Source organism: Panthera pardus, unplaced genomic scaffold (assembly GCF_024362965.1).
Source record: "Panthera pardus isolate Hobbes unplaced genomic scaffold, ASM2436296v1 HiC_scaffold_24, whole genome shotgun sequence".
Classification (NCBI taxonomy): domain Eukaryota; kingdom Metazoa; phylum Chordata; class Mammalia; order Carnivora; family Felidae; genus Panthera; species Panthera pardus.
The window spans coordinates 13397834-13423079 of NW_026526810.1; the positions used below are offsets into that span (position 1 = coordinate 13397834).

General features: G+C 36.2%; 1 protein-coding gene across 4 annotated transcripts in view; it reads left to right on the forward strand.

Moving 5' to 3' along the window:
- The window catches only part of ENTREP2 (endosomal transmembrane epsin interactor 2), a 456009-nt gene that overhangs the window by 308702 nt on the left and 122061 nt on the right, over positions 1 to 25246 (forward strand). For all 4 annotated transcript variants that reach the window (XM_019460056.2, XM_019460059.2, XM_019460057.2 and 1 more), the window contains exon 3: positions 10692 to 10802. In XM_019460056.2, coding sequence (XP_019315601.1) covers positions 10692 to 10802 — 111 coding nt within the window. The remainder of the gene's footprint in view (positions 1 to 10691; positions 10803 to 25246) is intronic.

Sequence of the window (25246 nt, forward strand, 5' to 3'; positions counted from 1 at the left end):
ACAGAAACTTCTATAGAGTTACTGTAATGACACAGCTGATATCTAAAGATGAATTGGAAGTGAAATTTAAAGGAAAAAGATGGTCTTTTAGGGTAACAGAACAGCACAGTGACTTCATTGGCAAATCATTTTTCATGGTAGTTACTTCATTTTGTACACTTGTGAGCTTTTCTTGTTTTCTCACTGGGAAATAGCAAGCTTACACAAGTACCCTATAAAACTTAAAAATGCATTTTCCTTATTTGGCAAATTAGATTCTCATTTTAGCCATTTTTTTTAAAGTAACAAATGTGTCATTGTTTCTTGCCCTTATATAGGAGATGTTATAGTTAAAGTAATCAGCCATGTTATGGGCTTTGTGGAGGTAGCACTGATTCCTAATTACTGGGCTGTAATTCTTAAGAGAAATTACTGAGTTTATGACAACTGTAGCCATCATTTGTTGGATTTTTCCCCATGTGCTGCCCTGCATTTGCATTTAGCCCATTACATACTCAGACCCACTCACCTATCTCGTTTACTAATACGTGATGCATTTTGTTTCATAAGTTATGCTTTAAAGGACTAATTAGCTCTTATAGTTTCAAAAAAATTTTCATTGTTAGATCAATAATCTGCCTGAATACTCAGATCCCTGTTAACAACTTAATTTTTCTGTCTTGGTCTCAGATATTCAAAATTGTTTTCCTATTCTAGGGCCAAAGTTCGTGGAATTTTAAATTATTCTGCCACAAAGTATCCATAGCTCTGTGGTCACGAAAATGTGTGTTCATTGCTTGCTTGAGATTGGACTGAAAGTTTTGAAAATCTAAGTAGAAGAGTTTTATATGGACTAGAATTATATCTTGATATCCATGTTTAAAAACTAATTTGGGGGGGCGCCTGGGTGGCTCAGTCGGTTGAGCGCCGACTTAGGCTCAGGTCACGATCTCGCCGTCCGTGAGTTCGAGCCCCGCATCGGGCCCCTGTGCTGACTGACAGCTCAGAGCCCTGAGCCTGTTTCAGATGCTGTGTCTCCTTCTCTCTGACCCTCCCCCATTCATGCTCTGTCTCTCTCTGTCTCAAAAATAAATAAATGTTAAAAAAAATTTTTTTTAAAAACTAATTTGGTTCTGTACTAATGCTTGGAATTGGGTCTAGGAGAGCCACTGCAGTAGTACTGATCTTTGAAGATGTAAAGGTAAAGACAAAGAACCTTTCCCAGGTCAAAGACATTCCCTAAAAAATTCCAGATTGTGGGCAGAGTCTGGGTGATTTAATTGGATCTTGACTAGAGAGGAGAATGTGCATCTATCCATTTTGGCATCCACACCACTTTTTACAGCTTCTGGCCCCCGGTGGAGGCTCAAAATATGCTGAATCAGTTAATGAATGAATGGTCCATTAGTCCTTACTTGCGTAGTCATATTAATAACAGCTGACATTTAGTAATCTTGTTCTCTGCTTGCCATTTATGCAATAAGTGTTTGATGAACTGTCAAGCTGATCCTCAGTGACATTGTTTTCTCCTCCTTACTTCTTGCAGATACTTGTTTTCATTTTGATCATTGTGCAAGAGCTGCTTATGTATTTCCTCACCGTAACCTTTCTTGTACTTATTCAGTAAATATTTTTCAACACCTCCTGTGTATCAGTCACTGAGAATGCAGTTGTGGGCAGGATACACACGATCTCTGCTTCTGTAAATCCAGCCTCATCTACAGGGATCAATGAAGGCTTCTCAGAAGAGGTCAATATCATATGATGGCTGAGGGATGAGTAAGAATCAAGTGAAGGAACCAAAAGGGTAAAGCAGCATGTTTTGGGAAAAGAAAATAACATGAACAGAAACTTAAAGAATTCCTGGAATTAAAAGACCCTCACTATGGCTAGATGGTAGAGAATGTGGCAGGGACAGCTGGAGACAGGCTGAGGAAATAGGCAAAGGCCAGGTCAGCCATTTATAAGGTTTGTCAAGTTTTGGAAATCCAAGCCAAGGAGTTTTATTAAGGCAAGGAGATGCTACTGAAGAGTTTTAAGCAGAGGAGTGATGTCATTCATTCATTCATTCATTCATTCACTTATCCAACAAATATATATTAAATGCCTAGCTGGGCTCTTGGGCTAACCAGTAAATAAAATACATCCCTGCTCTTGATAATCCGTTTATATTTTAGTAAGATAATGCCAGTCCCAGACTCAAGGAAGTCAAGACTGGAGGCAGGAAGAACAAAGAAAAGCCATCCATGGAGAAGATGGTGATCATTGAAATTATAGAGTGGCACCAGTAGGGGTGGAGAGAAATTTCTTATGTAGAATTAGTAGGACTTGCTAATTTATTAGATGTGGTCAGAGTAAGGGAGGGTGAGTGGAAAATGTCTCATGGCTCTAATGTGGGAAATTAAGGAGGATGGTGATGCTAATAGTTGAACAGCATTTCAGGAAGATCTTCCTGGGTTTGATTTTCTATGCTAAGTGAGTATGAGGAGCCTCTGAGGTACACAGGTAGAATGTTGAACAGACAATTATGTATATAATTGTACAATAGGTCTGGGAGGGAGACAAAAATAAGAACCATACATCATGTTCTTAGATAAAGTAACAGAGGGGATTTACAGTATAAGAACAATATACGGATGTTGTGGTTATTGGGGATGTTCACAAATAAGTTATTTCCTTTCAGGGCATTTGGTAGGACTGTATTTCTTCATCCCATTGGATGTTGAGTGTGGCCATGTGGCTTCTTTGGCCACTGAAATGTGAACAGATCTTGCGTGTGACACCTCCAGGCAAGAACTTTAAGCTATAGCTGAAATGATTGTAGGAGCATCACTGAACTGAAGCCTTCACTGACTTGAGTGCCTGGGTGAATTTGGGGCAAAACCTACTTGACCTGTTTTGGCCATATAATGCGAGCAAAAAATACACTTCTGTTGTGTTAGGCCACTGAGATTTTAGAGTTATTTTTAACCTATCCTATCCTGATTGATCCAGAAATTGATCCAGAAATCCCACCCTGATACACAGGAGATTGGAAAATGACCATACATGTTATATAATGGAAAAGCATTTGATAAAAGTGACTTTTGTGGCAACTTGAAGAAGCAGGCCATGCACCTAATGAACATATAACTCTAAAATTAAAGAAGAGAACCCTGGAATGAACATATACCTCTAAAATTAGAGAACAGAACCCTGGAAGTGTGAACGTTGGTGCCTGTGACTGCATCTAGAAAAACTGTCAGGAAAGAGATGAAATTGGAAAACACTTGGTTGGTATGTATTCAGTGATAAATAGAATAGAGAGAATCCAGAAGTGTATAGATATGCAAGTGCTTCTGAATCCCCAACCAATAAAAAATAAAAATGAGAGACAACGGTGAATTAAGCCACATTCTTGAGGCAAAGATCAAATACATGGTATAGTTGTCATTCCCATTGTCAAAATATGGGAATGTATTAAAGTGGTTTAGGATAAAGGCTTAACTATGAGTTGGATGTCCAATATTTTAAAAAGAACAAGATGAGAGAAAATAATTTAAATGTGGTCTGTCCACCAAAAGCATGAAGACCGGAAGTACACAATCAAGTAGAGAAAGAGGAACATGATGGGAATGTATATATATACATACACATACATATATATATATATATATATATACATATATATGTGTGTGTATCAAATAACATTTCATATATTTTGATATATATATCAAAAATATATATAGCAATACATTATACACACACACACACACACACACACACATGCATGCAAATCTAAAATGTATGCCTAATGCCTAGAAAAGAAGTATACAGGTATGGCTATTGACACACGGCACCAAATAAAATCAAATTGTATTTAGATATTTGACCTGTCAAAGAAACCCTGGCCTGAATTTGCAAAAGTTGGTGACTATTTGAGGCTTAAAATAACCCTTAGATCCCCACCTTTTGTGAGCCAATGCCTATAGTCCATGTGGCCCAGAAGGGTACTGGAAAAGATAGAACCCCAGAGTGGAGTCAAGGTATACAGTTTCAAAATAAATGTCATTACTTTACTTACATAAAAATGATTAAAATCTTATTTTTTTCACCATGGCCAAGTGGGATTTATTCCTAAAATGCAAGGATGATTAAACACATGAAAAGCAGTGTAATATGCCACATTAACAGAATGATTTGAAGAAAAACAAAGCTTGGGGACGCCTGGGTAGCTCAGTCAGTTAAGCGTCCAACTTTGGCTCAGGTCATGATCTCGCATTTTGTGAGTTTGAATCCTGCGTCGGGCTCTGTGCTGACAGCTCAGAGCCTGGAGCCTGCTTCAGATTCTGTGTCTCCCTCTCTCTCTCTGGCCCTCCCTCATTCACACTCTCTCTCTCTCTGTCTCAAAAATAAACATTAAAAAAATGTGAAAAAAGTTAAACAAAAAACAAAGATTGATTATCTTAGTTGATAGAGAAAAAACATTTGAAAATTCAACAACCTTTCACTATAAAAACACTTAAAAAACTAGAAATAGAAGAAAACCTTTTTAGCATAATAAAGCCAGTATAAAAAAAAAAAAAAACACCCACAGGTGACCTCACACTTAATGGTGAAACACTGAAAGCTTTCCAAGATCAGTAATAAGACAAGGATGACCACATTCACCACTATGATTGAGCACAGTATTGGAAATTCTAGCCAGTTAGGCAAGAAAATGAAATAAAATATATTCACACTGAGAAGGAATAAGTAAAATCATCTCTGTTACAGACGTAGATGTATCTTATATGTAGAATTGTAAAGGTTCCACTAAAAAACTCTTTGAATAAATGAATTCAGCACAGTTGCAGGATGCAAAATCAAAGTGCAGCAATTGGTTGCAATTTTATACAACAGTTAACAATCTAAAAGGGGAGTTAGAATAACAATTTCATTTACAATAACACACAAAAAAGTACTTTAACCAAGTGCATGGAAGACTGCAGACTAAAGATGATAAATTTATTGTTGAAAGAAATTAAGGGATACATAAATACATGGAAAGACATCCCATGTTCATGGATTAGAAGACTAAATATTTTGAGATGTCAGTGGTGCCAGAAGTAATCTGTGGATCCTATGTCACCCATATCAAAATCCCAACATGTTTTTCAGAAATAGAAAAACTCATCCTAATATTCATATGGAATCTTAAGCAATCCCCCCAATAACCAAAACATCCTTAAAAAGAGCAAAGGTGGAGGATTCACCCTTCTTGATTTCAAAGCTTTTGAAGCAATGTTAATCAAAACTGCATGGTACTGTCATTAATGACAGACATGTAGACCAATGGAATAGAATACAAAGCCAAGAAATAAACCCTCACATATATGGTCAAATGATTTTGGACAAGGGTGCCAAGACCATTCAATGGGAAAAAGACAGCCTTTGCAACAAATGGTGTCAGAAAACTGTATATCCACATAGAAAAGAATGAAGTTGGATCCTTACCTTACACTGTATATAAAAAATAGCTTACAGTGGATTAGAGACCCAAACATAAGCACTAATAATATATAACTCTTAGAATAAAACATAGAAATCTTTATGACATTGGATTTGGCAATGATTTTTTGGATATGGCAAGCAACAAAGCAAAAATAAATAAATGGGACTTTATCAAAATTTAAAACGTTTGTGCATCAAAGGAAAATCAACAGACTGAAAAAGCCCTCAGAATGAGAGAAAATTTTTGAAAATCACATATATGATAGAGGATTAATATCTAAAATGTATAAAATTAGTATTCAGAATATATAAAGAACTCTCACAATTCAATAACCCCACATAAATCACCCAGTAACCCAGTTGCAACAATGGACAAAGGACCTGAATGTATACCTCCAAAGACTTCCAAAGAAGATATGCAAATGACAAGCACCTGAAAAGATGCTCAATATCACTAATCAATTAGGAAGATGTAAACCAAACCACATAAGATACCATTTCACATCTATTTGAATGACTTTTATTAAAAAAACAGAAAATACAAGTGTTGATGAGAATGTGGGGGAAAAGCAGAACCTTTGCACATTGTGCATTGGAATGTAAAATGGTTGTAGCTATTCTGGAAAACAGTATGGTGTTCTCCCAAAAAATTAAACATATAATTACCATATATGATCTAGCACTTCCACATCTGGGTATATATCCAAAAGAACTGAAAGCAGTCACTTGAACAGATATTTGTACACCTATATTTATAGTAGCATCATTTACAATAGCCAAAAGTGGAAATAACCCAATTGTCCTATGGCAGATGAAAAGGTAAAGGAACTGTGGTATATGCACAGAATACAATGTTGCTCAGCCTTAAAAATAGAAGGAGGGGTGCCTGGGTGGCTCAGTTGGTTGAGTGACTGATTGCAGCTCATCATGATCTCACCATTTGTGAGCTCGAGCCCTGCATCAGGCTCTCTGCCGTCAGCATGAAACCTGCTTCAGATCTTGTCTCCCTCTCTCTCTGCCCCTCCCCTACTCATGGGCAGGTGCTCTGCTCTCTCTCTTTCAAAAATAAATAAACATTAAAAAAAAAAAAGGAAATTCTGACATGTGCTACCATGTGGATGAAACTTGAAGACGTTATGCTAAGTGAAATAAGCAAACACAAAAGAAAAAATTCTGTATGATCCCACTTATATGAGATCCCTAGAGTGGTCACATTCATAAAGATAGAATGCAAAACAATGGTTGCCAGGTTCTGAGAGGAAGAGTGAATGAAGAGTTATTGTTTAACAACTATGGAGTTTCAGTCTGGGAAGATGAAAAAGATCTGGAGATGGACGGTGGTGATGGCTGCACAACGATATGAACTTAATGCCACTGAACTGTATGCCAAAAAATCATTAAAATGGTACATTTCATGTTTTGTACACTTAATCACAATAAAATAAATAATTAAAGCAGGGTAAATTTTTTTTTGTATGTGTTTTACTGCCATTTTTTAAAAGAGTAAACATGAAAAAAAATCTTGTTTTTTTTTTTTGTTTTTTTTTTTTTTTTACTTCCTAGCATCATCTATATAGTTGAGCACTTCCTGTGTCTCAAAATAGCCTCTTTTCTTGGCTTCTGTGTAGATTGCTGTCCCAATGTTTTCAATAATAATTTTTGAGCTCAATTTTGAAACTTTTCAGGCCAGTTTATCTATAAATGATTTGAATGATATTATGGTACTGTTGTGACATCTAATATAGAAAATTAATGCTGCCCATTCTGTGAAGTTAAACCTTCCCAGGGGATGCTGTAAGAATCCATAGCTACTAGAATCATTGCAGAAATATTATTAACATGAACTTGAAATATTTCCTAAATTAACAAAACATCCTCTTTTTTTTTCTATCCTGTATATGTATTTTAAACGAAAAATAGGGGTGCCTGGATGGCTCAGTCGGTTCGGCGACTGACTTCGGCTCAGGTCATGATCTCATGACTTGTGAGTTCAAGCCCCGTGTCAGGCTCTGTGCTGACAGGTCAGAGCCTGGAGCCTGCTTCAGATTCTGTGTCTTCCTCTCTCTCCTCTCCTCCTCCCACCTTGTGTTCTGTCTATCAAAAATAAATAAACATTAAAAAAAAAATTTTTTAAGGAAAAATAAATTTTGCTACATTTGGTGGAAATGCACTACATTTATGGGTAATGAATGGCAATAATGATTTTTTTCTATATTTAATTTAGCCAAAACTTTTTAGGTACTAATAAAATATTAAGACTTTTTCACTTTTATATATTGCTGGTAGGGATGAAAAATGGTACCACTTCTGTGTTGGAGAATTTGGCAGTGTCTAGCAAAATTAAATATTTATCTTTTGATTCAACAATCCTACTTCTAAGAATATATCCCAAAGTCATACTGCAATCATTTAAAAGATGTATGAATATGGCTGTTTATTGCAACACTATAGTAAAAAATAAAAGACCAAAACAACTCAAATGTCCATCAATAGGAACCTGGTTGAATAAACTGTGGTATATCTGAGCAATGAAGTACTAAACAACTATAAGAAGGAATAAGTATTTCTATGTATGCCTATTAAGTGTTCTTCACTGTACTGGGTCAAAAAAAAAGTAGATAGAGAAAATATTTATAGCATGCTATTATTTATTTACATTTACTAAAAACCAAATAATGGAAGGATTAAATTTAAAAATAAATGGTTACCTATAGAAGAAAGGAGGGGGAACATAATGGAGATGATAGAATAAAAACTAGACTTTTTTGAGACTTCTTTTATGGATATGACTTCGGAATCCTTTTATACAATTCCAAACAAAGCTAAACTTAAAAAAAAAATCCCTAACAATAAAAAATGAAACCAATGATTCTGGGTTCCCAGTCAGTAGCATAACCACACATAAAGGAACCATGGTGACTCTATCACGCCATAATTTGACTATTTTTTCTTGGTACAATCTACTCTAAGGATAGAAAGAAAAATCTTAAACTGTTTTCAATAATCATGTTTTTGGTGCTAGTATTAGCATTGTTATTTTGAGACTGTTGTATGGATATCACGAGATTAAATCAGATGGATAATTGTAATGAGAAATAAGGTTTTTGTCATGGCTGAAAGGAAATAGAGATATCAGATTGATAGAATTAAGAAAAAACCCCGTAGCTTTGAATTTGAATCAGAGACATTAGTATGATCTTATAATATATTGTATCTAACAACTGAAAATATTTAAAACTATGACCAAGTGGCAAGGATACTTCTGGCATGAAGAGTGTGGTATCTAAATACCATTCTCAGTGAAAGGAACCAAGACGTACTGTAGAAATTGCTGATTCCAGGTCTGGGGCAGGGGATACGTATGATGATTCTGGAACATCTTGTCATAGCTTTCTTGAAAGCAGGAAAACTTTCAAAGTCTACTAGAATTGTGTCAACTTGAATTGACTCTATCTTGTTAATGACTCCAGTGAATGAAATATATCAAATTTGTTTGTTTTGGGTTCATAACAAATCAAACACACACAACCCCTAAACAAACAGTACCTTTGGAGGATGCTAAAGACCGAACTAATTTTTTTTAATAAACATATATCAAAGATTATATTTGACTCGTTATTTAATGAGGGAACCAGTAAAATTAACAACCAGTTCCGAGGATAATTCAAGCTATGTGCACACATAGGCCACCAGCAATGCTGAAATAAATTTACAAATAGATGTGAAAGTGGTCAGCACCCATGGGATGGCGATCATTGCATTCTACCAGACGAAATTCATTTATATTTATATTATCAAAAATAACTTACATTACTAGTCTTATTCTGTAATTTAGAGTTGTAAAATAGCTTAAAGACAATGAAAGGCACAAATAACTCAAAAGAGTGCACTAGACAGGATATCCAGTATTTTTTTCCCATTTCAAAGTCTTTAACAAGTTTTCGTGACACTCTCTCCCCTCTTGATCATATTAATATTAAAGATTATTCTTGATTACAAGAAAAATTTTGTTGAAAGTTTTGTTTCATTAGAGTTAGCCTGATTATTTATATAGGTGCAGCAAGAATATTTAGGCCCAAGTTTATTTAGTAAATATAGCACCATATCAACTAATTATTTTGAAATCTGGAAAATAAAGAATTGAACATGCATCCTGGTTTTCCTATATGAACTGTACTCTAGAGTGACAAAACAATTGATGAAGAAAAGTATTCTATATACTGATCCCTGGGAATAAAGAAAGAAGAAATGATGGCATTATACATAGCGTTTTGGAAACACTAACAATTTAATGATCTAAGCAATCATTAAGAATGGCTGCCAACATCATAGAGAGACACATTATTTACCTTCTATTAGTCTGAATGTTATCAAATCTCTGTGTGTAACCACCAAATTACAAGATATCCAGAGGATATGGAAATTTTAACTAATAGGAGGAGACAATCAGCAAAGTTAGGCTGTAGAAAACTCTATGGGACAAATAAACTAGTTTCTTCAATAACTTTCTTGGAAGAAAAAAATACAATGGAGGGGAAAACCCATAAATGAAAAAAAATATCTTAAGATTTAGAACAATTAGTTTCACTTATGGAACTCCTTTGTATCCTGTGTAAACTGATTCAAAATAAGATAATTAAGGAAACGTGAACTGTGAACATTTGATATTAATGAATGATTAATTTTTCTAGAGGTGATGACATTATTTTGGTTATGTTTTCAAAACCAATCTTATTTTAGAAATATTCACTGCCATATTTAAGGATGAAATCATACAGTGTCTGATATTTACTGCAAAGTAATCTAGAGTGGAGAGGGTATAAATGAAATGCAACAGACCATTTGGTTAGTTGTTGAGTCTGGGTGATAGGTATGTGGGACTTGATTAAACTGTCTTCTCTGGTTTTGCATCAGTGGGAAGTTTTCCACAAAGAAGTTAAAAGAAATAAATTTAAAGGCCTTCTAATAAACAAACTCCTTCCATTGGTTTTCTTTAGTAATTTCTAACTTGTTGTTTTCTAGACTGTATAAAACTATTTTGTAGTTTTATAGTATTTTCAAGTTTAGCCTCTAAGATATTTTACAATGTAATTCAAATTAAAAAATAATACTGCCCTTTAAAAAATATAACTGTTATTCATACAGTTTTTTGATCAACTGAAAGCTTTTTTAAAGCCAAATCACTTTTCCTTCAAACTTCTCCAAGTGAATAATCAATTTTTTGTTTGGTTTGTTTCCAGATAACCTTTTTCATGCTGCTCTCTGCAGTGTGCGTAATGCTGAATTTGGCTGGTTCAATTCTCTCCTGTCAGAATGCTCAGCTAGTCAACTCCCTAGAAGGCTGTCAGTTGGTGAGTAATGAAATGCAAACCTTTTGATAAAGGTCATAGGCTTTGATTTTACCTGAAAGTAATTTTAAAGATAAATTTTGTTATATCCTTGGATTTATTGTGATATTTTATAATTGTGTAAGGAACTTAAGTTGACTCATTTCTAAAAACTATGTTAAATTAAAAGCTGTCCTCCTTGTAAATCAGTTACGAATAGGATATTTTTAAGGATCACAGTGTAATGCTGTTTTAGAACAAGTGTCTTTAGTAATGATTATATTTTGGCATTTGTTGCATTGATTTTTATCTCCACTGAATTTTTAAAAAATCAATTTTACAAGTCAATCTTAAGTGCTAAGATACATGTAAGCTTGATAATGGGTGCTAGTTCACAGTTTTTTCAATTAAAAAAGTGGATTATCTTTTAGGAATAGATCTAGGAAACTTGTAGACAGTGTGCTGTGTACATTGTAGGGGATCAATAGATGGTTTGTTAGCTAGAACCTTCATTCGTATCATGAGTTAGCTCCTGGTACGGTAATATGTGCTTCTGGGTGGGGCAGAAATCGAAGTGTATCCAGTCACATTCAGTAAGGGTATAGTTTGACTCCCGATGTGACCATGGCTGCTGGATGCGAGCCATTGGTATTTGTTTATCTACCTTGGAGACAACACAGGGCTACCTTTTAGAGCCATTCTCCTCCACAGCTGCCTGTGTACGTGCTGGGCCAATGGTCATTATTTCTGGGAGGTCAGGGGCTATACTGAATTACCTAAAGCTTTTCTGTAGCAAGGCCGTGCTTACTTTTCCTGTGGCCATGCTGTTTGTGTTCGAAGGAACAGCTGTTTCGAAGTGCTGCTTTCTACAGTTCTTAGCAGTGAAACTAGAAGGACTAGTGTAAGTTGGCACAGTTTCGATACAGAGGCACCTACGGAGTTCCCAAAACTGTGAGAGCTTCATCTTGCTATTTTCTGTTCGGTATGGCCTAGACCACCTTGATCAGATTGCACCCCAATATGATGTACAGAGTATCCCTTGGTATGATGCAGTATTGCTTGTGACTAAGAAATGATAAAACCTGGAGTGCCTCCACCATCAGAAAGGGTCACTTGCCAGCTTGCATCCATAACTGGGTCAGCCTCTTTATTCCTAAATACAGGGTGCTGTGAATATGATAACATCTGGCAACTGACAAGAGACTGCCCATTTTTCCTCTGATCCCCATTTTTCAATGCAAGGCCTTGTGTTTGGGAGACAGTGTTTGGGGTGATGAGACGTGCATGGAAGTCTATATCAAGCAGAAGGCCCACACCTAGTGTCCCATCTCAAAAGGCTGACTCCTGTGGGTCTTAATCCCAGACCCCATTTTCCTACATCACAAGCAGCATGAAAGGATAGAACAGGTAGATTTGGTTTCCTTTATTCCTTTCTGTCTTCAGTACCCCCCTGAATAAATTTAATGCACATCATGTACACTCATGCACTGTCACATACATCTTGGTTATATAGCACTGTGGAATCATCAATATTTATCTGACTTTAGAGCTTAATCCTAAGCATCGCTCTGCCCTGGCTCATACATGGCAGGTAATTCCTGAATGAGATCAGTGTATCTGCTTACTGAAATGCAGTGTGTATAGTGGAGAGAGTAGTGGATTTGGAATCAGCAAACCAGGATCAAAGTCATGGCTTCATAACCGACTACTTATATGACTTAGGACAAATCACTTTCCCTGTATCAGCTTTACTTCTCTTTCCTGTTATGTGTGGGTATTACCTGCCCTGAGCTTTTCATGAGATATTTAATAAAATAGGATGTATAAAACACATAAAAAGTATACTTCTTATTAAAAATGTATAATTATAATATATAATTACTATATATAAGATATATAATTATAATATATAATTACTATAGAAAATTAATAATAACTATAGAAAACTTAGAAAAACAGAGTACACTTGTCACCCTACAATCCAGTCTTTCCAGTCTTTTCTGTGCATATGTGTGTATGTGTATGTATTGTGCATATGTACTTGTATACATATGTGTGTGTATTTAATGTACATTTAAATGTGCTATACTCTTCATGGAGCTTCATGATTTGGTTTTTTATTGACTGTGAACATTATTTCATGCTTTAAATTTTTTCTACAACTTTACTTGTAGTGGCTGCTCGGTATGAATGAATATAGCATTATTTATTTAACCAGTCTCTCTCTGCTTTTCTCATGTATGAAGGTTGCCATTATCTTTAAAGCTTTTGTTACATATTGACCTACTGTCTTCTAAAAGAGTTTACCAATTTATAATCCCAATTTATGAGAATGCTTTTCTTCCCACACCCTTCCCAGCCCTGAAAATTGTTACTTTTTAAAATTTATGCTAATTTGAAATGACATCATTGCTTTAATTTGAATTCCTTTAATAAGATTGAACTTTATTTATAATTGTATATATGTAAGTTTATATATGTACATGCATATATGCAATTTATATTTCTTGTTCAGTGAGTCGACTGTGACCTTTACCCATTTTTAGAAGTATTTATATTAGTGATTTGTAAGAACTCTTTATATATGTAATTGTATAATTCATTTATTTTATAACTGTACATACATATATATGTGTGCATGTACATATATGTAATTTTATATGTATATAATTTATATTTCTTCTATGAATTGACTGGGGCCTTTACCCATTTTTAGATTTAACTATCTTATTGATTTTTAAGAGAGTCTTACATTTTGAGTCCTACAGCTTGTATTGGTCAAATGTATTTCCTGGATTGTTAGTTGCCTTTTATGTTTAGTGTATTTAAATCTATGAATGTTTTCCTTTGTGATCTTATCTTGGAACCAATAAAAAGACATTCTTCCCAAAATCATGTTACCACCCCCCCTTTTTAAATATAGTTAACTCTTTTATATTCTGGAATTTGTTTAATGAATTTAGCTATTTTCCCCAAATGAGTAGCTAACTTTCCTAAAATGATTCCCTGAGTAATCTAATAATTTCCTGATTATTTGAAATGCCACCTAAATTCTAAGAGTCCTTTGGTGGCAAGCTACAAAAACTGACAAAGCCATAGGCTACTTATTGCAAAGACGATAGAGCCTATAACCAAGAGAATTAAAGATTAGGCTTGGGAACTGGCTGGTTCCAAGGAAGCTTCTGTGGATGAAGAAGCCTGTCCCAGATCGGCTACAGACACCCTGAACTCACGGGGGTTTTGTTCTGCACAAGTGAACAATTCCAGTGCTTTATAATCTCTGTCCTATTTACTCTTAGAGTCAGAACCCAGAGAGAGAAAGCATTTGATAGGCCAGGTCAAGACAGAAATCTATGAAACTGTTCCACTAAACTGAATCCAAGGCAATTTAAGAGGTAATTCCCAAAAATGAATTTAGGTGCTATTAGGAAGGGGAGTAGGTGGAGGCAAGAAATGTATGGTAGGTGGTCAAAAAACAGCCAATATCTACTCTACCAGCATTATCATATATATGTACACATGCACGTAGATACTAGTGTCTATTTGCGTATGATTGAATTTTTCATTCTCATCTCTTCCTATGTCCATTTATTTATATTCCAAACAATATTACTTTAATTACACACACACACACACACACACACACACACACACACACACACACACACTAACTTGTAGGGCAAGCCCTACCCCCACTGGCCTTCCAGACTTTAACCTGCTTCTTAAAAAATATTTTGGGGGGCGCCTGGGTGGCTCAGTCGGTTGAGCGTCCGACTTCAGCTCAGGTCACGATCTCACTGTCCGTGGGTTCGTGCCCCGCGTCGGGCTCTGTGCTGACAGCTCGGAGCCTGGAGCCTGTTTCCTATTCTGTCTCCCTCTCTCTCTGCCCCTCCCCCGTTCATGCTCTGTCTCTCTCTGTCTCAAAAATAAATAAACGTTAAAAAAAAATATTCTTACCTATTCTTAAAAGTTTAGTCTTCCAGATGAGTTTAAATTTTTTTTGGTCAAGACTCAAAAGGAATATATTTAAGAGTTGAATTGGAATCACATTAAAATTATAGATTGTCTTGGGGTAGAATTGACATGTTAACATACCATGTTTTCCCATTCAGGAACATTGTGTGTGTTTTGGTTTATCCAAATTGTTTTAAAAATCCTCTACTGCAGTTTTTGTTTCCCTTTAGGATATCTAGTATATTTCCATATCTGTATGTATGTTTGTCTTTTTCCTCTGCATAATTAAAAATTAACTCATTTTCTCTGCATATATATAATAAAATATAATATAAATATAGAATATAAATATATATATTTATATATTCTAAATTTCTTTTCTATTCCAAACTCCCACCTCCTTCCAGAAAGTTTTTGGTAGCCAGACATTTTGTATGCTTATTTTGTATATTATCATTTTTACACACATGCAAAGTCTATTCTATAAATCATTATTCACACTGCTTTTGTCAGCCAGCCATGTAACTTGGCAACACATTGTATAACAGCACTTGGAGATCTTCCCAGCTGTTAAATAGAGAGCGGCAGAGAATTCCACTGGATAGATGGATGCAGGATGACTTATTCAACCGCCACTTAATGAAGGACAGGTTAGGGGTGTTTCTAATGTTTTGCTAAAACAAACATGGCAGAGATCACCCTTTGTGCACATTCCTTACTCAACAAATAGAGAGTGGTTATTATCGCTGCTGTGGGGACCAGACTAGAGTAAAGGGTACCGTGGCCAACCAGAGAGGGATATGCAAGTAGATCTCGAGAAGAAATTACTAAGAGTGTCCTTTCAGACAAAGTATAAGAATTCACTTTAAATTTAGAATGTTATTCCTACTTTAACCTCCAAAGATGGGACACTGGACTCTTGCCAACAGTATATGACTGTGCCCGATTATCCAGATGCATGCAAACTTCTGTGTGTCATCAGAGATTTTTTAGTCTTTGCTAATCTGACAAAAATGTAAGATCTTAATCTGTAATTTGGATCTCTTTAATTAAAAGCAAAGTTGAGCATCATTTACGTTTGTTTAGAAGTTATTTCTTTAGGGGCACCTGGGTGGCTCCATTAAGTGTCCACTCTTGATTTTGACTCAGGTCATGATCTCACAGTTGGTGAGATCAAGCCCCATATTGGGCTCTGTGCTGACAGTGTGGAGCCGGCTTGGGATTCTCTCCCTCTCTCTCTGCTCCTCTCCTGCTCTCTCTCTCTCTCAAATAAATAGACTTTCTTAAAAAGTTATTTTTTTATTTGCTAACTGCCAGTTCATTTTTATTGTCTATTCTACTGTCATGTTGTTGCTGTTCACAATTGATTTGTAAGTGCACTTTCTATATTAAGGAAACTGCCCATTTTTATATGTGTTGCAGGTATATATTTTTCATAGTTTTTTAATTCATTTCTTGACTTTTTTTGGTATTCTTGTGTGGAAATTTCATACACTCAAATTTCTTTTATTCGTTTATATATTTTTACCCTTAATGATTTCTGGTTTATATGTTTTGCCTAGAAAAGCTTTTCCTGCTCCAAAATTATAAACAGTTTTTTCATTTTCCTTGCAGAATTTTAGGGTTTCATTTTTTAAATATTTATATGTTTCATTAATCTTAGATTTATTTTGCTATAAATATCATTATAAAATATTATTTAAAAATAATATCATTAAAAAAACACATGTGGACGTTCCATATTTCCTTAAAAATTTAGTGCTAGATATTTTAAATACCTTGTTGCTCTGGTGGGTACATTTTTAAAAATTATTGTTTCATATTAAAAGAAGACCCTAGTGGTGTATAAGACTTTCAGTGATTTTTTTATTATTTACATTTAATGGTATGTGACACTGAATGTACAATTGAGTCTTTGATCCATAGTTTGTCAGAAGAAATAATTATAATATTGTCTCTGCTTTCCAGCATTTTACTTGTTTTTTTGTCCTGCCTACTTATTTTGTTTAAAATTATCAAAATAACATTAGATATTAATGGTGATTCATCATTTACTTTTTGTTCCTGAATATAATGATTCACTGTCAAACATGGTACTGAGCTATAGTTTCAGACAGCTTTTTTGTGATGTTAAGGTGATAAAATTCTATTCATATTTTACTGAGAGTCTTTTAAAAATAAAATGGAGGTTAAATTTTATAAAGTTCTTTTGATATCTGTTAAGATTATATATTTTTTATTTTGATCCATTGGCGTGGTAGATTACATTAGTACTCTCAAGATTAAGCTACATGGAACATAATTGGAATGAAATCCCCACAGTCTTTTAAACTATTATTGGATTCTGTCTGCTGATATTTTATTTATGATTTTTCATTTGTATTCATAAATGTAATTAATTTGTAGTTTTCATTTGTCTCCTACCCTTCCATATTTTGTTTCATGATTATAAGTAATTTTTTATAAAAATTAGTTGAATAAATGAAATCTAAGGAATTTTCTGTTCCTTGATGAATATTGATACTCAAATGTATAATTCTCTGAGTCCAGCACTGTTTCATAAAATAGTTATTTAATGTAATTTTCTATTCCACCTTTTTTTCTATTTCTTTCTAAGCTTTTGACAATGTCTGTATTATTAACATTTTTTCATTGTATTGGCCTTTCCACATTTATTAATATGAAGTAATGCAGCGAATTGTCTCAAAAATATCTCTTGTAACATTATGTTCTTATTCCTTTTATGTGTATTCATTCTGCTTTAAATTTTCTATTTCTCTTCCTTTCTTGTTATATTTTTCCAGAAATGTATCTATTTTATTTATTTGATGATTCAAACTACCAAAGAAATGAAATTTTGAAAAATTTCAAAACTACAGAAGTATAAAAAGTCCTCTTTAATACCTCTTTAATGCCCTCCATAAGGGCATGTACCCTTATGGAAGTTTCTATATGTAAAATTGAGAAATAGCCTCAGATCCAGTCCTTCTTTTTGACTCCTGCATTAGGTTCAATGGATGCAAGTTGTACCAGGCCCCAACCTACAAGGCACTTAAATGGTCTCTAACTTCTAATGTCATAAATAATCCTGGAGCTCATTGTCTTATAAATAACTCTGTGGACAAGTCTGTATGTATTTATGTAGGACATTTCCTAAAAGTTGGATTGATGGCCCAAAAGGTAAATGTATTAAAATTTTTGGCTGGGAATGCCTTCCAGAAAGGGTTACATTCATACACACTTCCACCTGCAGTCTGTGGGAATGAGTGTGCCCCACTCCTGTGCCAAAGTTACATACTACCAATGTTGAAAACGTTTGCCAGTCTGAAGGATGAAGAAAGAAATCTCCTTATTTTAATTTGCATACCCTGGTCATTAGGTTGAGCTTTTTTTTTTTTTTTCAGAAGCAGAATTGAATGTACATTGGGAAAGAATTGAGATCTAGAAAGATCAAGTCTTTTTATCCAGAAATGGATTCTCTCTTGTTTTCAGGTCTTTCATGCCTTGAGGAACGTCTTACACCTTTGTCAAGTGCTTAAACATTTTGTATTAACTTTATTCCTAGTTTGTTTGCAGTTTTTGATGCTAATGTCAAGGGTATTTTTCATCATTTTTTAAATAAATGATTATTGCTGTAATATAGGAAAGCTATTGATTTTTTTTAAATTAAAACTTTCATTTTGAGATAATAATGGATTTGTGAAAAGTTGCAAGAAATTATGCAGACAAATCTTGTAGATTTTCCCAGTTTCCTGCATTGGTAACATCTTACAGGGTTACTGACATTGATATAGTCAAGATGCAGAACATTTCTACCACTATGAAGTTCCCTCATGTTGCTTTTTTATAGATATACTCACTTCCCTTCTACCCCTTCTCCCTCCTTAACCCTTGGCAGCCACTAGTCCACTAGAATACTCCATTTCTTTCTTTCTTTTTTTTATTTTAGAGAGAGAGAGTGCATGAGTGAGGTAGAGGGTAGGAGAGAGAGAGAGAGAGAGAAAGAGGGAATCTCAAGTAAGGTCCATTCTCAGCACAGAGCCCAACTTGGGGCTTGATCCCACGACCCTGGGATCATGATCTGAGCCGAAATCAAGAGTCAGTCACTTAACTGACTGAGCCACCCAGGTGCCCCTCTGTCTTTTTTTTTTTTTTTAATTTTCAAAATGTTATATAAGTGGAATCATACAATATTTAACCTTTAGAGTTGGCTCTTTTTATTCAGCATAATCCTCTGGAGATTCACTCAGGTTACTGCACAGCCTAATAGTTTTTTCCAGTTTACTCCATAGAGCAGTATTCCACCACATGGATATGCCATTGTTTGTTTGACCATTTACCTGTGGAAGGACATCTGGACTAATCCCACTCTATTACAAATAAAGCTGCTATGAACATTCATGTAAAGTTTTTTGCGTGAACATAATTTTTCATTTCTCTGAGATAGATACCCAGGAATTGCTGGGTTGTGTATGGCAGGAGCATGCTTTTTTTTTTTTTTTTTTTTTTTTTTTTTTTTTTTTTTTTTGAGACACTGCCAAGCTGTTTTCCAGATTGCCAATATCATTTTACATTCCCACCAGCAGCGTACAAGAAGAGATCTAGTTTCTCTGCATCCTTGCTAGCATTGGTGTTGTCATTTTTTTTTTAACTTGAGCCATTCTCATGGTATGGAGTGATATCTCATGGTGCTTTTAATTTGTATTCCCTGATGAATAATGATGATAAACAGCACTTCCTGTGTTTCACTACCATCTGTATATCCTCTTTGGTGTAGCATCTGGTCATATTTCATATCTTTTCCCCAATTTTTTTAATACTATTGAGTTTTGAGAGTTCTTTGTATTCTAGATCTAGTCATTTGTCAAAGATGTGCTTTGTGAGTTGTTTATCCCTATTTCATCCTCTTAATAGGGTCTTTGACAGAGCAAAAGTTTTTGATTTTGATGAAGTCTGATTTATCTATTTTTGCTTTTATGGAGCATGCTTTGGGTGTCAAGTGTAAGAATTCTTGACTTACCCCTAGATCTTACTAATTTTCTCATAAGCGGGGGCAGGAACTGCATTTCCCTGGTAGGCCTCTAATTATACCTGCCTGGCTGGGAAGAGTGGGGGTGCCTCACGACTGCTCCCCAGATGGCTTATACTGACAGGGGGTGGGAGAGGGCCTCATTCTTACTGTAGGGTAGAAGCCCAAGCTCTCTGTGCCGTTTCCCTCAACACTGTGGGTGGAGGGGAGCTTAGCCTTCATCTCCAAATATGGGATATATGAGGCAAAAAGAAAACCCAGGAAACTCATCGCTGTTCCCTTCCCTGGGTCCTGAGGTCCCTAACCAGTCTATGCTTTTCAGAGTGTTTTAATATACATTTTATATATAATATAGGGGTTTGGGGTTGTGTTTACAGAAATAAGAAAAGGTATATCTCTTCTTTTCCAGAAGTAGAAATGCTATTGATTTTTCTTTTATAGAACTTTTTTATTCACTCAAATAGTTTTTCCAATATATCTTTTTCATTTCCAGGTGGACTACCATATTTCTGTGAAAATAAGGGAAGGGTGTTGCCCATTTATTATGAATATTTATGTCCATATATTTTTTCTTGGCTTTTCACATTGATTGACATGGGTTTAAGTTGGCATTCAGTACCTTGCAACATAATATGCTTTTAATCTAACCACTGAGCATCATAGACACAGGGTAGGAGACATGGCAGAAAGAAGGGAGAGAGCAGCTTCACACCATTAGGAGGTCCAACAGCTTAACTTGCTCATTAGCTACAACGCTGTTTACTGCTCTCACAGAAGAGGTTCAAGTATGCACAGGCTACTTGACTCAGAGAAGCCACAGCCTCTTTCCAGCAATTGATTTTTTGTTTGTTTGTTTTGTCTAACATTTATTCATTTTTGACAGCCAGAGACAGAGCATAAGAGCAGGAGGGACAGAGAGAGGGTGACACAGAATCCAAAGCAGGCTCCAGGCTCTGAGCTGTCAACGCAGAACCCAATGCGGGACTTGAACCCACAAACCATGAGATCCTGACCTAAGCCAAAGTCAGAAGCTTAACTGACTGAGCCACTCAGGTGCCCCTCCAGCAGTTGTTTTTAATCACACGTTTGTAGTCACAGAGCCCCAAGGCCTGCCTGCCAGAGTTCTCCTGATCAGGTGTCTTCCGAAGGGCAAATGAGGCAGACAGAGCATTTCCACATTGGTCTGTGGTGTCCAAGAAAGCAGTGACACCAGAAGTCAGAACTTTCAGGTCACTTTTCCCCAAGTTAGTCTGGATCAGCCCAAACCCTATGTCACCTCCTACTCATGATGAGGATTTACAAGGGAAAAAGTTTGACTAATAAGAGACCTTTTTTTATACCATGTTTTATTCCTGACTTTCACAGGTTTGAAAGTGAAAAGGGTTGACCTGAGAGGTCACCCTTTAGTGTAATGTTTGCTGTCAGCTTACGAGAAAGGTGCCCTTGGTAACTTAACGGCACTTCTGTCTAGCCTGGCTGGCTAAGATTTTTATTTTAATCAAGAATGCATGTAAATTTTATCACCATCTTTCAACATCTGTGAAGCTGATCATACGACTTTCCTCTTTTAGCTTATTAATGTAGTGATTTGAATTAATAGGTTTTCTAATGCTGAACCAGCTTCCCATTATGGAAATAGGCCCTCCTTGGTCCGGGTGCTTTTAAGGCATACATATTATTCTGCATTCAAATTGCTAATATTTTATTTAAGAGCTGTATGCCTAAATTCATACATGGGATTGACTTACGGTTTACCTTCGGTCATAGACTTGTCCAGTTTTTGTATTGGAATTAAGTATTGGATTGGAATGCTATACTTGGAGGCATTTGGTTCGATCTGAACGGAATTATTCAAGTTTGTTACATCTTGGGGAGTTGATTTGGCTGCTTTTAAATTTTTTAATAGGGTCATTGTGTTATTTACATTTTCTTGGTAATTTTTGTTAATACATATCTTTCTAAAATTGTGTATTTCATCTGTTTTCTGATGTATTCTTATAAAACTATGGGTAATGTTCTTTTATAATTAAAACAGAACTGTTTAGCAAATCTATAGACATAGAAAGTAGAATGATAGTTGCCTAGGGCTGGGGCCTTAAAGGAAAGTAGGGAGCTTGGGCAGAGTTTAAGGTTTATTTCTGGAGAGATAAAAATGTCCTAGAATGGATTGTGGCTGCACAACTCTGTCAAGATATTAAACACCAATGAATTGTAAACTTTTCTTGAATTGTATGTGATTTGTCCCTCAATAAGGCTGTTATAATTCTAAAAGTCTTTTGGTTGATATGTTTTCTCTGATTTCTTTTTTTTATAATGTTTATTTATTTATTGAGAGAGAGAGAGAGAGAGAGAATGAATGAGGAGGGGAGGAGCAGAGGGAGAGAGAGAGAGAGAGAGAGAGAGATTCCTAAGCAGGCTCCATGTTCAGTGCAGAGCCCAATGTGGGGCTCGATCTTACCACCTTGAGATTATGACCTGAGCCAAAATCAAGAGTCAGACATTTAACTGACTGAGCCACCCAGGGACTCCTATTTTCTCTGATTTCTAATGCCAAATTATATTTCCTCTCCCTTGATTTAAAGTTTTTTTTTTTAATGCTTATTTATCTATTTTGAGAGCATGCATGTGCACACCCCAGCGTGGGACAGAGAGAGAATTCCAAGCAGGCTCCAGTCCACACTTCCAGCACAGAGCCTGAAATGGGGATCAAACCCACAAACTGTAAGATCATGACCTGAGACAAAACCAATAGTCAAAGCTTAACCAACTGAGCCATCCAGTTGCCCCACGTTTATCTTCTTTTTTTTTTTTTCCTCAAAGACCCAGCTGCTAGTTTTGTTAATCAAGATGTGTTGTTTTGTTGACTGCGCTTTTTTTTAAGTATTAGCATTTTTTTTTTTTTTTTTGAGAGAGAGAGAGAAAGAGCAGGGGAGAGCAAGACGGAGGGAGAAAGAGAATCCCAGGCACACTCCACACTCAACACAGAGCCTGATGTGGGCTCTATCCCACGATGCTGGGATCATGACATTAGCCAAAATCATGACTTGGAGTCTCAGTTGACTGAGCCACCAGGTGCCCCTACCATCTTTATTTTGTTAACCCCCTTCTGCTTTCCCAAGGAATATTATGTTTATTTTCTACCTTTTATACTTGAGTGCCAGGGGTACTACTGATAACCCAGTGCTCTCTCTGAGTTTCACTGAATTACAGTGAAATTGTAATTTCATTTTTGCTTTGCTATTTAAGTATTACTTAAATTTATGTTCTTAAGTTCTAGGTAGCTAGAGTTTCTTTCTTTCTTTTTTTTTTTTTTGCTGTTTTTTTTTTTTTTACTGTTGATTTCCAATACTATTGCATGAGAACATGTGTTTTCTGAACATATATATGTATGTATGTATTTTCTCAGTGTGTAGGATTCAAAATGCATTCACACATTTTTGTGTGGAGAGCCTCTTAAGATATAAATTCAATCATGTGCTTTCCATCACACATAGGATGCTGTGCAGAGAGCCCTCCTTGTGGCCTGTGAGCTCTTTGATGTGACCCCTCCTGCTTCCTATTCCTTTGGAGCCCTCCTGCCCCACTCCTCCTCCATGGAGCCTCTTGTGATGCCAACCCCCCAGCTTCCCACTCTTCCCCTAGGCCTCCAGCATTTCTCCATACTCCTACAGCCTCCTGTGGTGGTCCTTAACATCCCCTCACCCTCCCTTACAGCTTACCCTGATACAACCCCCCCCCTCACTATATTTCCCCCCAAACTTCCCATGCTGTCCCTGGGCTTCCCCCACTCCTCACCCCAGCTTTCCCAGGGTGCCCTTTGGTCCCCCCACTGCACCCCTGGCCCAGCAGAGGGAGTCCTGGGCTCTTGCTCACCTGGGCTGCTCTTAGTGCTGCACTCTCTGCATGGGCTGTTCTTCCTCCAAAGTGGCCAGTGGGAGGTTCCTTTTCATGCTCTGGATTCCAGAATCAGCGGTATATCCCCTGAAGGGCCTTCCTGGACCACCCTATCCCAGAGGTTCCACACCTGTGTTATTCTTTCCCTAGGGCATTCCGTTTTCCTCTAGAGACTGGCCTTCCCCCCCCACCCCCCATCATTTCCTACTTGGCAAAGCAACAGAGGGGAAACAGCCACAGCTGTGTTGTGCCTTGTCCTACATCCAGGGCCTGGTGCCGTGCCTGGCCCAGAGCGCCTGTGAGTGAGTCAATCAGTGAATGTCTCCCGGCTGCTATTTTCCTAAGAGCCCGGGGGGAAGATAAAAAATCATTTTGGGATTTTAAGTAAACATGCTGTTTTAGGTTAATTACAAGAAAAAGCATTGTTGGTTTCAAAAGCCTTTTAAAATGCCTCATCACGTTTTGTTTCATTGGAGGCTGCTCATACAATGAAATATTACAGAATCAAACATTTGCTTAAAGATCTTTTTCTAGGCCTTTTTTTTTTTTTTTTTTGGTTCATTCTGCAAAAGTTTTGGATTTAGTTTCACACTTTTCTTGCTCTTTTTAAAAATGTATTTTTGGGGCCTCTGGGTGGCTCAGTCAGTTAAGCATTTGACTTCGGCTCAGGTCATGATCTCAGTTCACGAGTTCAAGCCCCATGTCTGTCTCCGTGCTGTCAGCTCAGAGCCTGGAGCCTGCTTCAGATTCTGTGTCTCCTTCTCTCTCTGCCCCTCCCCCTCTCCCGCTCTGTTTCTCTCTCTCTCTCTCAAAAATAAATAAACATTTAAAAAAATAAATAAAAATGTATTTTTCATTGAAGTATAGTTGACACACAATGTTGCATTAGTTTCAAGTGTAAAACAGTGATTGACAGCCCTGTGTGTTAGTTCTTACATTGCTTTTAAATGAAAGCATAACAGAATGCTCTTCAAATGCAGATCAGTACAACATAATGCATTATGTGTGTTGATAAGTATTTCGTCTTAAATGAGAAGACACTGTTTGCCTTTTTTAATATGAAATAAAACATTAATAGATTCTTGTTATAAAAGATGCAAGCAATACATAAATTAGAATAAAAATGAAAGTTCCTCCCTCACTCTCTGCCTCCCACTCCCTGCCACACTGGGTAATTACTTTATGAGGCATCTAACTCTCTTTTTGTGCATTCATATTTATGTGCATCTGTGTGTACATGTACGTGCACAAACATACAGTTTTTTTCACACAGTTTTTTTTTAAATTTTTTTTTAACGTTTATTTATTTTTGAGACAGAGAGAGACAGAGCATGAACAGGGGAGGGTCAGAGAGAGAGGGAGACACAGAATCGGAAACAGGCTCCAGGCTCTGAGCGGTCAGCACAGAACCCAACGCGGGGCTCGAACTCACACACCGTGAGATCATGACCTGAGCCGAAGTCGGATGCTTAACCGACTGAGCCACCCAGGTGCCCCAGTTTTTTCAGAGTTTTTAAAAATAAACTTACATACTTAAAAAATTTTTTTAATGTTTATTTATTTTTGAGAGAGGGAGACAGAGTGTGAGCAA